The following is a 13,390-nucleotide window of genomic DNA, read 5'->3' as shown; positions in this document are numbered from 1 at the left end:
TTTCACATGCTTGGCCAATTAAGTTGATTCTGATAGAAAACAAGGTTGTATGCAGGACAGTAGAAGATGCTTCAAAAATGTTACTGCAAAGAAGGTAAACATTATAAATTCACACGTCTTCAACCCAGCAGCACAGAAGATCTTTACAATCACCGCAGCTTCAAGTGTTACCGTTTCACTATGTGACCAATGATGAACTATGGTCACAATCTACCCTTCTCTTCATGAGTTATGGTGTTAAATTGTGGCCAGAAAAGCGGTTTTTCAAAACATTATGATGTCAGAGTGAAGTTGACCTTTGACCTTTTTGGATATAAAATATCATCACTTCATTATTTTTTCGTATTAGACATTTGTGATCTCTTTTGTCATAATTAGAGTATGAATTCTTGAATTATGGTGAAAAATATGTTTTGTGTGGTCACAGTGACCTTGACAATTGACCTTTGACCACCAAAGTCAGTTCATCCTTGAGTCAAAGTTGGTGCTTCAGTCAAATTTGAAGAAACTCCCTCAAGGCATTCCTGAGGTGTCGCGTTGATGAGAATGAGTCAGACAGGTGGATATAAAAACATAAATATTCCCTTTGTAGTCAGTATTGTTGCCATTTTGTCTTTTGATGAACAGCACATGGATGAGAGCAACAAGATGATGTATCCTCTGCATTATCAGTGTCAGTCTTTTACCATTATCTCAGCAGCTGATCGTTACTTCAATGTTTGTTTTCATCATTTTTGAATTACTGGTTTACTACTATGTAACTCACTATGTTGAGGACACACTGGTGTGCATTGCAGAGAACGATCAAAAACCTGGAGGCTGAAGGTTCACATGCCACAGCCTGCCCGATTACTTGAGACTTGCCTTGACAGCTCTGGTCTTGCATATCCAGGTTTGCACCCAATCATAACTGCAATACTAAAGTGCATATAATACTGAGAGCACAATGCGCTGCCTGTTCACACCAACACAGTTCATACATGCAAGCTGCCAAATGCAACCACTGTGTGCGTTCAAAGACACTGATGAGGAAGGGGCATGCACTGCTCTTTCACTCCCTGCTGGCTGAGGTGTCAAACTGGATACCTTCTGTTTACAAACCGGTTTCTCTAATAATTGGCCACTGATTTACCAACATCTTTTTTTTTTGTTTTGTTTTTTTGAACAGGGTGAAGTGGGTGATTTTCTCTAATCAGACAGTCTCATTTGAATGATTTCTAGGGGCCTGAACAGATAGAGCTATACAGCATTTCTCAACAAAAAAGCCTCAAATAGAGTACAGTCTTAAAATAAGAAGGATTTTGAGCAGAATGATTGAGTTTGTCTTACTTCCTAAGCAAGACATCCTCTCTTAACACCTTCAATACATTATTTGAGTGTGTGTGAGTGATTAAATTATAGTTTATTAAAGTGACGTAAAACGAAACATAACAAAAATGAAGACAAGAGAAGCACAATCTCTAACTGTGCTATTTGTGACTTGATTGAAGACTCCAGTGGTTCATTCAGTGGTTGGAAGGTGAGTAAAGAGCTGATGGTGATGACGGCCAAGGAGCTGGTCAGTGTGTAATTTGGCACATTATGGCACGACTGATTCATAATACCACATAATTGCAATATCTTTTCTCTCCATCTAATACGACAGAGCAAGTGCTCTTTTCAAAACAGAGCTGTAATAAAGGCACGTGGACCACACAGAATGCATGTAATTTGGATTTTTTTTATTTTTAAACTCACAGAAATTGTGAAATGTCCCAACTTCATTTCAGCTCTCTGTTTACACACACGTGCTGTGCAGTTATTAATGACCACAGCTTTTCCCTGACTCTTTATCCGAAGCAATCAGCCCATTTGTCTTATTTCCTTTTCACACTTCTTCTTGTGAATCAAATGACATGTGTGACATTTAAAAGAGGAGGATCTGGACAAACCATGTCTGCGAGACACAGCTTGTGCCTGAGAGTCCTGCCACCTCATACACAACACAGATGCACTGTGAGCTTTAGAGTGTGAAACCAGTCAGCCCTGAATCACTGGGCTCAATAATCTTACATAAAATGGAGACAACTCCGGCAGCTCTGTCTCAGACCAGCTGGAGAGGGATGGCCTGAGCAGGATCTTTAACCACATGGCAACACTTGGCCGCTCACTGACACTGGACAGAAAGCCAAACTATGAAGGAAGTGCTTCCAGTCACACACACACACACACACACACACACACACACACTGAAGCAGATGTTTAGATGGAAAATGTAATAATGATTGCTAGAAGAATTCCCAGTGTATGCACGCTCAGACAGAAAAATGTGAAAGGAGATGGAATTAAAAGGTACGTGAAGGTTAAAGAGAACATAAAAGAAATGATCTAGTAAAAATCTTTACTAGTGTTTTAAATGCAGTCGTAATTCTTTACATATTAAATTCGGGCTGAATGGTGCATGTGGAGCATCAATGTGTTGTAAAATGCTTCACAAACCTCAAACAAGTGCTGGATATATGTGGTTTTATGGTGATTTGCACCACATATTTTACCTAATAGGGGATTGTATTAATCTCATCTCACCATGAAAATATTTATTTAGAGAAATTATCACAATCCAAAAGCATACAAACTGTTAACACTAGCCATTAGTGTGATCCTGCTGAATCTTGGCAGTGGCTGAAGAGACAGTTCTAGCTTTTGTCCATTGCAGTCTGTGCTCGATCAGTCTATTTTAATCCTTTAAAAAAACAACTGAGAAACCAAACCCAGCAATTTAAAGACTCTACACAGTGGTTGCACAACGTTGTAGTTTACCTTACAAAATGCAAGATTAGAATAATATTAGCAGAGAACAGAAAAGGGATATTTTGGCCAGATAAACTCAAAGAATTAGGACACATGTACATGTGAGGAGTGAACTACCCAGAGTTCACTCTTCTCTATTCTCTTCCTCTTGTTGTTTCCTGCGTGAGGAAGCAGGTCTAACTTGCAGAAGGTGGGGAGTCATGATCTATAGTCCATCTTGGCATGAAGTGGGTGCCATCCTGGATGAATATTAAGCACCCACACCGCCCACATACACACCACCTGCTGAGGCTGCACTGTCACAGGCTGTGTGTGTGTGTGTGTGTGTGTGTGTGTGTGTGTGTGTGTGTGTGTGTTGGATCACTCTGTGGGCTGCATACTGTACTTTTAAACAAGTAAAAACCACAGCCAAGGCAAGATATTTCAATAAAATACTGATTCCTTTGCGCATAATTTGCTCACATGCTATCACCAGGCTGCAGGAAGTTGTTCTTTGTTCCAGGATACCTTACACAATCCCATTAAAATCATGGTTTTGGCATGGGATTAGCAGCAGCCTAATGAGTATTCCAGGAGGCTCATCTCCCTGTAGTCCGTCACCCTCTTCTCCTGTGTGTTACATGAGCGCTAAGGACCTTTGAGAGGCACCTCCACGTTCTCAGAGATGCAAATTTTAACTTCCTGCATGTGGCAAGGACATGGTGCTTACATTAGACGCAAACAATTACACAAGTGCACACACACACACACACACACACACACACTGACACCCACATACTGAAAGCCAGCGCTAGACAGCACTTTCATGGCTACTTGAATTCTGATTTTCTCATGTTCCCCAGACAGTTTTGGAGCTAAAATTCATGCCATCAGGCCCAGGTTGGGTGATTTATTCTGCTCTTACTCTGGCACTCTACACCATTTGGATAACACGTTGCCTGATGATATCTCCATTAAAGCCCCAACCTCTCTGGGGTGAGAGCATCTGTCTCACTGTGAGTTAAGAGGGCCGAGAGACAAGAGTCATATCAAAACCCTGGCAGCTGACTGTGCTATTATGTAATCACAAAGATGCCTGATTTGAACTGCAAATGGCTGTTCTTAGTGATCTACACTGTTAATATGAAGTGACATGAAACACTGTTAAATTTTCAGCTACAGGGTCAAATAATTGCTTTAATTTAAATAAAATGTTTAACAAAAAATAAATCTGTTAAATCAGTCATATGTTTATTTGGCAGTGATCAAATACCTTTTGATCTCTAAGAACAAAGTAAAAAAATCAAATTACAACTATATTTCCCTATAAAAAGCAGTTCCTAGTCTTTGATTTATTAAAAGACCTTTAAAGAAAGAGTTTGAGATTCAGGGAAATAAACATATTGGCTTTCTTGCTGAGAGTTAAGAAGCTACAACCAGCAGCTAATTAGCTTAGCTTAGAGCACAAAGACTAGAACAGGAGGAAGCAGCTAGCCTGTCTCTGTCCAAATATATAAACAAAAAAAATCTGTCCACCAGTATCTCTAACGCTCAGTATTTAAAATATCTACTTAGTTTAATAATCCATGAGAAATTGGGCAGTTATGTGTCAAACTAAATGTAACTAGCCCCTGTTTTTGCCAAGCTAAGCTAATTGCTTCTCTTGGCTCTAGCTTCATATTTATCATACAAACATAACAGTGGCATCAATCTTCTCTTGTAACCCTTCGCAAGAAAGTGAATTCTCATATTTTCCAAAACTATTTTTTAAAAGGTTTGACCCAAGATCAAAAGTTACCCGTGTAATAACTTGTGATTTAAGGAAAGGACGAAAAAAAAAAAAATTCAAGCACTAAAATTAAATTAATAATAAACAGTGAATGTTTCCCCCTTCAGAAACAGTGCAAACAGCTATTCACGGTCAAACTGCACATACATCACTCTGCAGAGTGAAAGCTGAACCAAGCAACAATAAGTATAAGACGTTTTAGAGTGGTGGGACTTCAAATGAAAATCCTGTCAAAGCTTAAATAGATGTCGATGCCGTTAACCAAATCATCAATTTATCCCCACTTGTTATTTTATTTATTTATTTATTTATTGCATGTCTGCTCCGTGGTGCAGCAGCTGACAGGAATGGTGGGTGTGAAAAAGGTTATGAGCCACAGTAACACCCACAACGTCATGACAACATGCATTTTATGTTATGCACTTAAAGCAGGTGAGTCACCAAGTGCCTCTTTTCAGAGTAATAACAGTCTTACTGGGGGCTCATTTCATATGAAACTCACTGTATGCTTTTACTCAGGGCGACAGCCCTGCAGTATGAGCTGTTAGAAGGTGAATGCAGAACAACATGAGTGGCAGAGCATGTGGGGGAGAAAATGGATAGCTGTGGGCTTCAGGGCCATTAGTTCATTTAAAAAGAAGTGAGGTTCCTCCAGGGAAAACAGAAGGTTGCCATTTACTCTGCTTTTGTGTCTTGAGGTGAGGTTTGACTGATGTGGTCTTCCTCTGTTGTTAATGTTGGCATCTGTCATGTCTAAATTCATGGTATTAAAACATAGAGGTGTGTTATATAATATGTAAAATCAATGAAAAGTTGATCAAGAAAACAAAAAGAAGAGTGGTTTCCTTTTAAATTAAAGTCCATAAAGTGATGGACTGAGGAAACTAAAAGATGCAACAGTGTCAGCAGTTGAGACGTCATGTGAAATGAAACTTGGCATTTGTTATGGTCTTAAAGCCTCCTGGTGCTTTTTTCTCTGTTTTCTCTTCTGACCCTGCAAAAACTATCGTTTGCTGCAGCTTGTCTTGTGGATGTGTCTGTGCAGCAGACCTTTACTCCAGGTGCGGCTGAGTGTTACCCATCTTCGCACAATGTGGCCATCAAACAAATACATTTGTTATCCATTTGTACAATTTATTGAGCTGACAGAGGTGAGCGGGCCTGCAAGGCCACAAATAGGGCCTGTCAGGTGGCAGATGGAGAGGGAGCTCTCTGGCCCTCCATCTCTTCCGCATCTTTGCAGGGAAGGAATTTCCATCAGACCTGATAGATTAAGGAGGGGGTACAGGTGGCTCATGGGAAACAGCACTTGAGCTGCAGCATGGCAAACAGTATTGCTGACACGGATCCAAGAACTCTTGTTCAATAGGAAACCAGTGACATGTCTGATTACTTGGACATCTCCGACATGCTATGCTGTGTAGTTTCAGATAAACGTGAAGAAATTGAGTTTTGGCAGCCTCTTTTTTAAATTTTGTACTGTAACATGTGACTTTTAAGCTAATATGATATCAATATGGATTGTGTAGGAAGGTTGCAAATTCAGTTTTGTATTTAGTCAGGTGATATTTTAGTCCAGCAGCATCTTCAGCAGAAGAATGTGTCAGATTCAGCTATTTTCACCATCTTGTAGTAGCATTGAATCTTATGTGTGTGTCATTAATTTCGCATGTATTTGATCATGAACCAAAGTAATGGCAAAATTGACAGTTTAACCTGTTGATATTTACAGATGTTAAGTCGGGGGATCACCAAAGTGATTACAATTCAGGGGAAAATGAATGTTTGCAACGTATTTCATGACAAAGCATCCAGGTGAGACATTTCTATCCGGACCAACTCACTGACTATCATTACCATCCCAAGAACCATGGCGCTAGTGTGGATAAAAAGTGTGGCAGTGTGTTAGTCAAATTAAGTTGATAGATCTGCTGTCCACGGTTCAGATACGCCTTGTTTCGCTTTTCTTCAAATAAGTCATTTTATTGTTTCATCTACTGCATGAAAAAATTCTGTCATGATTTGCATTTGTACTTCCCCTCTGCAATGCTGCTCTCCCTCTTAAATTATTGTCATCCCCCCCATGGCCGTGGCAAAAGCACACACACCAGTCACACTGTAGGTGCTAATTCACTGTTGTCCAAAATGTCTCGGTCTGAGAACTGATATTAGAGCTCCCTAAATCCGACGGCTGAAGGAACGGCCTACTGTTTCCCATCTGGTTGTGGCAGGCTGGCAAGCCTGAGTCAGGGTGATAATTGATGACAGCGGAGCGAGCAAAGGCACTGAAGAGCCCCGCCTCATGGCCAATAACATATCAGTGGCCCCTGAGACTGGCAGCTCCTGGGGTGCTGTCAGGGTCTTCAGCTGCAACCCTGTAACTCTGTGTAATTGTCCTCTCTCATCCAGCTCTGCCTCGCTATCTTCAGTCTGCTTTGCTATCAGTCCTCAGTCTTGTGACAAAAATGAAAAAATATAACAGTGTCCGCCTTTGGTGAGTTTTTATCCTCTGGAAATAAACACCAAAGCCAACAGCAAAGTGACTTTTATTACAATTTATTTAAAGATTCTACCATTTAACATGACATTTGTTTTCTGACATATAGGACAACCAGAGTGACCTCGCCTCAACCTTAGCGATGATACAAGCACACCATGGTTACACAGTGACAGCAGGCCAGCTGCTGCCTCTTTCCTAGAACAGAAGGCGTGTGAAATCTCCATTCAACCTAAGACTGCTGTGTATCAAATCAAAGGGCATTAGAGGGACTGAACGGACACACAGACACGTGATTGTTCTTGTTGAATACGAATGCATCAGTTTAGTGCTTTTGTCCCTGCAGGAGTTGTTATCCCCCACTGTTTAAATGAAAGACCTACCTGTGTTAAGATGTTACATAACTGTGAGGAAAACAAAAGTCAGATTGTGTTTTGTTCTGATTTGATATTTGAACACAACCACATCTTCTCAGGTTAGACAACCCGATTAGGTTAATTGTGCCTTAGCTGCCAATATTTTTCTCATAGCAAATTTGTTCATGCAATTGGAATGTAAAGGTCAACACGAGCTACATCCTGTTTTTCACAGTGGCAGGTGATAGCCTAAACCATGTCATTCTCAGGTGTGCTCAATTAGCAGGGAGAAGATGAAGTAGTCCGTGGAGGATGAGGGCATGTTGAGTCACTGGTAAGAAAACATTTTTAGTTACGATGAATGGGCCTTGTTGAATCTGGTCCCGAATGAACGCCATTTCCTACCTTGTGCTCACACGCTAATTTAGTCCCAGGTGTTGGTAGCTAAGTGGAGTTACCAAGGGGGTTTAGCGCAGTGTTTTGTTTCCATTTACAAGTTTTTCTGGAAGAACCTTGAGAGATTTGTTGATTTTGTGGCACTGAAAGTGCATTCTCCCCAGTGACTAATTAAGACATTTAGGTCTGCGGATAACACCTTAACTTGACACAAGCTTTAATTCCTAATCAGGCATTCAAAGTGGCTCCTGCCTGGGCCAGGCCCGCAATGAATGGGAGATCAGGTATTTACCATGACATCTCTGCTTTACTGCATACATCTGTCCAATTAACAAGTCTCATGGCACCAACTCATTCACATTCAGAATATTTCATCCACATTTCATTCATTTCTGCTCAGTCCATTTTTCACATTCAGTGAATGGACAGTAGAGTGGTTTTATGTCATGCATAGAGGCATACTGATCGTGACTTCTGTAGGTCTTTGGCAATATACTGCTATTACTGTCATCAATAACTAAGTAAAGTTACTAATCAATAGTCACTCCAGGGCGTGAAGTAATAAATGTAAATGACACATACCTCACATTCAAAGCAGGAAAGTTATATTCATAATAAAATTTAATTATTCTGTTTGCCATGAGCTAAAAATAACGATTAGATAAAATGTTATATATTGGGCATAGATAACCATACCCTGGGAACTAGATAGTCTATAGAACCTGGACTCTACAAACTAACAGGCCCTAGCAGAAAACGTTGGCCCACATTCAGACAATCAGCAGTATAGCCAACAGTCTTGGGGCCAACACGATAACTCAAGCACAGCTCGCAGCCTGCCTGTGAGGATGTATGCAGTCCAGGCAGCACAGATCTATTTGTGGATGAACTGTCCTCTGAAAAAAGCAGCCAAAGTTTCAGAGTGTTCAGACTGGAATACCTGATAAGAAGTCGCATGGTGAGCACAAGTGTTATCAAGCTCTGTGCAACACTCAATGTCTGTTTTATCAGTTTTATCCCAGAGGTCAGTGTAGACTACTGTAAAGTACAACAAACAGGAAAAGGGGGTCTAATCAAATTTGTGTGGCACACAAAGAGGTATGTCATCAGTACTGCCTCACTGGTATGGAAACTGTAACATGTGCTAATTGTATGACATTGCCACAGTCACGGTCAAAAGCCTGTGATGTAGCACTTGAAGGACCGCGTCCTTTCTGTGATGATCTTCTTCTTCTTGATACTCTGGAGACGAAAGAATTGTATATAACTCCATAGTCCAGAGTTTCTGTTATTGTTACATTAAAGAAGCTGTTTTTAATTTTGCTAATGTTACATGGCCAACATTAGCATGAACAGCTTTTTACTTACCAGTTTAGAAGAAACGTTACAAGTTCAGCATCAAACTTTATTCCTTTATACTGGCCAGGAGCTGTCTCCAGAGGTGGAAAGCAACCCTCTTGTTTCGCTTCTATTTCTATTACTTCTTTTTCTTGTTAGCTGTTAATGCTAACAATGGCTATGTAGCAATAGCCAAACTTACAAATAGCTCCTTTTAACGTTAAAATGGAAAGACACATACAGTAAGAGATCTGAATACGGCATGGCTGCTTGTCAGTGAGAGAGCAGAGTAGAATGGCCAGACTCAATCAAGCTAACAATGTGACTACAAAAAATGTTTGCAGCACAAAATGGTTTCAGTATTCTGTGAACAAGAGAAGAACATATAGTAATTGACGTACTGACTAAAGTAGCCTTTCTTTAAATACTGTTATATTAGAGACCAGGGTCATTTCTTTCAACTCTATGGTAATAAACTTTGCAGACAATATAGGCTCCGAAGGAAGAGCATAAATCCTGAGGACACATGCACCTGTGGATCCAGGCATTATGAAGCTAAACCATAGAGTTCCATCTCTGGCATTATAAGAAGTTAAACCTATTGAGACGCTGCCATGATGTGATCTTGTTATAAAAAATTGTGGCGATGATATGACTTTATGATGAAAAAGATATGTCTGTATTAACAGGATAGCTTCCATCCAGTGAAGGACACCAGGAGAGAGGTCGGGCTGCTGATGAATTTCCTCCATGTTTAGATGAGTGCATGTCTGTTGGTGCTGAATAAGGACCTGCTGAGGGTTTGATGAAGCCGGATGGTGAACAGCGAGGAAGGTGGAACCCCGGCAATGTTTCTCTCACCTGCACTGTTAGGGCACAGTTTTGGTCCTGCTGAGATTTATATTAGCAATTAAAATTAAATTCTGGTCTTGTGAAGGACAAACAGTTTTGTAAAAGGGTCCTTTTCACTTTTGATACATAGGCCTTGATAAGACATGCAAAAGAAATGTGTTTAATTAGGTGCTTTTGACGTTAATAGTGGTAAATGTAGTAAATGTAAAAAAAAACAACAACATTTGAAGTCTGTAAGTGAATGGGAGAAATGAAAGAATGAAATGATCATTGAATTACTACAGAAAAGGCAACAGAATTACATGTCCCTTTACAAGGCATAGTATAGATATACATACTCCAACACTACTATTGTCAGTGCTATTATATATTACACTATAAGAGTTGTATTTAGAGGAGCAGTTTATAATCATTTTGGGCATTTTATGTTCACTGTTACTTCAGAAAGCAACAGATAAGCGTGCCGATATCCTCATACAAACAGCCGTCTTGTCTGTTAATCGTACTGATGAAAGGGACCCAGGTCAGTGAGAAGACTGGATTGTTTAACAAAGCGCAGTCTCATCACATCAGTTAGGCACTGTTTTTAGTTTTATGTAACTAAATAAGCTAATAAAGTACGGCTTTCACTGCTTCTTTCCTATGGAGTTAACTGAATTTACAATTTCCATGTAAAAAAAACCTTCAGGCAAAGTAATTATTATGAACCTTGAGAAAATCTAAGCACACTAGAGTTGCATAATTTGAACTTGTTGCACTGTATTATAATTTGGATCCCTCAAAGTCAGACTTCAGTCTTCTCTCAAACCTTTAGTGAGAATCCTTGTAACAATTTAGTCTTGAATGTAAATGGGACGCAACATAATGCACTATTCATAGGTTTCACAAAATGCTGGATTGTCGTTTTCTATACTTGACTATTCTATCAGCAGCAGGAATTTGTTAATGAAGTAGGTTTTGCAGCAAAGAAAAGTAAAAATGGTGCATTTAGGTTAACCTCACAGACCTCACATGAAAAACACTGGCCATGTTTTTCTCCTTGAGTAATTATTCTGTTCAAATAGCATATTTTTCTCTCCAGGCAGAGAGTGCTTGGGCTGAATGGATGCTGCCACTGCATAATGGTCCTCAGATGTTTGTTTCCTAGGCAACGTGGGGAGGGCATGTGGAGAGGGAGGTATAAAAACACTGGCAGCTCCTCTCTGAGTCTTACTCTGAGGTAAATGCACTCACTGTCAACACAGAGAGCCTTGGAGAACTTGCTACACACTTTCTCTCCCTATTTGTCACCGTCACTCTCAGCGCACCTGAAGGCTCGGCTCCACAAGTAGCTGTGCAAGAATGATGCGACCGAAAGATTTACGCCAGGGCTCTGGTACCAAGACCTTCCTAGATGCCATGCACGGTGGTAAAGTTCACCTTGCGCGCTTCATCCTGGATGCCTTGGATGGACGCATCATCAACTCAAAGACAGAAAATAGCCGCACCCCACTCATGTATGCAGCCTGCCTGCAAGACCCCGGGACGAGGGCCAAGTTCACCCGGCTGCTGCTGGAGAAAGGAGCCGATGTCAACTGCCAGGATGAGGATGGTCGCACTGCCCTGAGCCATGCCTGCGAGATGGGTCACCTGGACGTTGTCAAACTTCTGGTGCAGTTTAATGCAGACCCAGACATCTCTGATGCTTGGGGTAACAGCGCTCTCATGTATGCTGCTTTTTCTGGGCACAGCCAGGTTCTGGAGTTCCTGGTCCGGGCTTTCAAAAGACTGGGACTGAGGCTGGACAGAACCAATAGTGCCGGTCACTCAGCCATTGAGGTGGCAAACTTCTTCGGACACAACCAGTGCGTCCAGATTCTGAACTTTCCTTGTCGGAGAGGTGTTAGCACGGATGATCCACTTGCTGATGTGGGTACCATTGGTGAAGGAGAGTGCCGACTGCCCAACAGGCTCCCTAGGCATGTTCTGGAGAGGTTCTCCAAGCAGTTTAATAATGATGACCAACTGCCCGGGGTATTTCAGAGACAGCTGAAGATTGGAGACAGCAGTGGGCTGTGGAACCGCTTCAAGTGTCCCAGGAGCCAGTCTCAAGAGGACAACCATCATCACAGCTGGGCTCTGCCTCCTCAGCCAGAGAAAAGCCAAACTGAGGGGGACCACAGCGTTCTCTTTACTGCCAAACAACTGCAAAACTGCCCACTTAGAGAGCTAAGAGCGGCTAAAACACTGAACTCTCTGCCTGAGCCAAGCCAGAAAGATGTCAGCCGAGACACTGGACGCAAAAAGCAAACACCAGAGAGTTTTCCACTCTGGGGAAAGGCAAAGTCGTTTAACCTGGACCTTCTGAGCAGTAGAAAGCAGTCCTATCAGGGTGATGTGCGTGACATGAGCCTGTCAGCCAGCAAATTAAAGAGAGCCTCGCTACAGGATGAGAGATGCCTGATAGACAAGACGGAATGTCAAGGAAACACCCGGGGCCTGACAAATGATGCTGACAAAACTGTCCCAGTGCCAAAACCTCTTTTAAACAGCAAGAGTCAGCCCATGAGAGCACTCGAGGAGAATGTCAAATCACAGAGAGAAGAGGCTGATGACATGGCTCCATCAAGCAGGAGAGAGCAGCAGAAGAGGGGAAGCTTTGGCGCAACGGGCAGACACAACAAACTGCTGTTTGCCAGAGGGGAGATGGAGTCAGGGAAGATCCCCAGCCGCACGCCGGGGTTCATCGGCCTGGGGACCAGACTGTTGCGTCGATTCACGGCACCAGAATTCATGAGGATGGTGATAGACTGTTCGTCGGGCTCCTCAAACGGCAGAGGGCGGATGTCCCGCTCAGAAACCTTCCCTCTCTCACACACACATCAGCAGGTCAACAGCCAGCCGAGCGTCGACAGCATCAGTGGAGTCAAGTGTGAGTTTGAAAGCTGCTCGTCCCAGTCCGCCCTTGATTAGAATAAGGACAGTGTCAGGCAACAGAAAAGAAATTTTTACAGCACTTAAAATTCTGATAATGCAGTTTGGTTGCTTTGTGATATATTCTATTTATTAAGAGAAATAATAATCCTTTGCCAATGTTGCAGTTTATTTGTTTTTTTTCAATGTTTATTAATAGAAAACAAGAATTTTAAAGTGTTGTTCAGCTGCATACAATTTTGCTATTCTAGATTTGAAATCATTTATAAATTAACATGATATCAGTCTGTGAGCTACTAAAAATAATTATTTTTATTTCATATATATAAGATTTATATTGTATGGAATTAAATTAAATGTATTTGATATTGCTTCTGTGTTTATAAGAAATATTGCACGTATTTTGCTTAAAGATATTCAGTGACTGTGCACTGTATGATTCATGGTGAATACCTAATAAATACTTTAAAACACCAGCAT

At 41.3% G+C, this 13,390-nt stretch overlaps 1 protein-coding gene across 1 annotated transcript; it reads left to right on the top strand.

Moving 5' to 3' along the window:
* Positions 1 to 11,201: 11,201 nt before the first annotated feature.
* On the top strand, positions 11,202 to 13,387 carry LOC130180756 (inversin-A). The gene has a single exon (XM_056394490.1). The coding sequence runs from the start codon at positions 11,339 to 11,341 to the stop codon at positions 12,947 to 12,949; it is 1,611 nt and encodes a 536-aa protein (XP_056250465.1). The 5' UTR covers positions 11,202 to 11,338; the 3' UTR covers positions 12,950 to 13,387.
* The last annotated feature ends 3 nt before the right edge of the window (positions 13,388 to 13,390 follow it).

This window comes from Seriola aureovittata, chromosome 13 (genome assembly GCF_021018895.1).
Source record: "Seriola aureovittata isolate HTS-2021-v1 ecotype China chromosome 13, ASM2101889v1, whole genome shotgun sequence".
Taxonomy (NCBI): domain Eukaryota; kingdom Metazoa; phylum Chordata; class Actinopteri; order Carangiformes; family Carangidae; genus Seriola; species Seriola aureovittata.
This window is presented reverse-complemented; position numbering and strand designations above follow the sequence as displayed.

Coding starts and splice junctions, on each gene's coding strand:
- LOC130180756 (XM_056394490.1), top strand. CDS start 11,339: ATGATGCGACCGAAAGATTTACGCCAGGGCTCTGGTACCAAGACCTTC.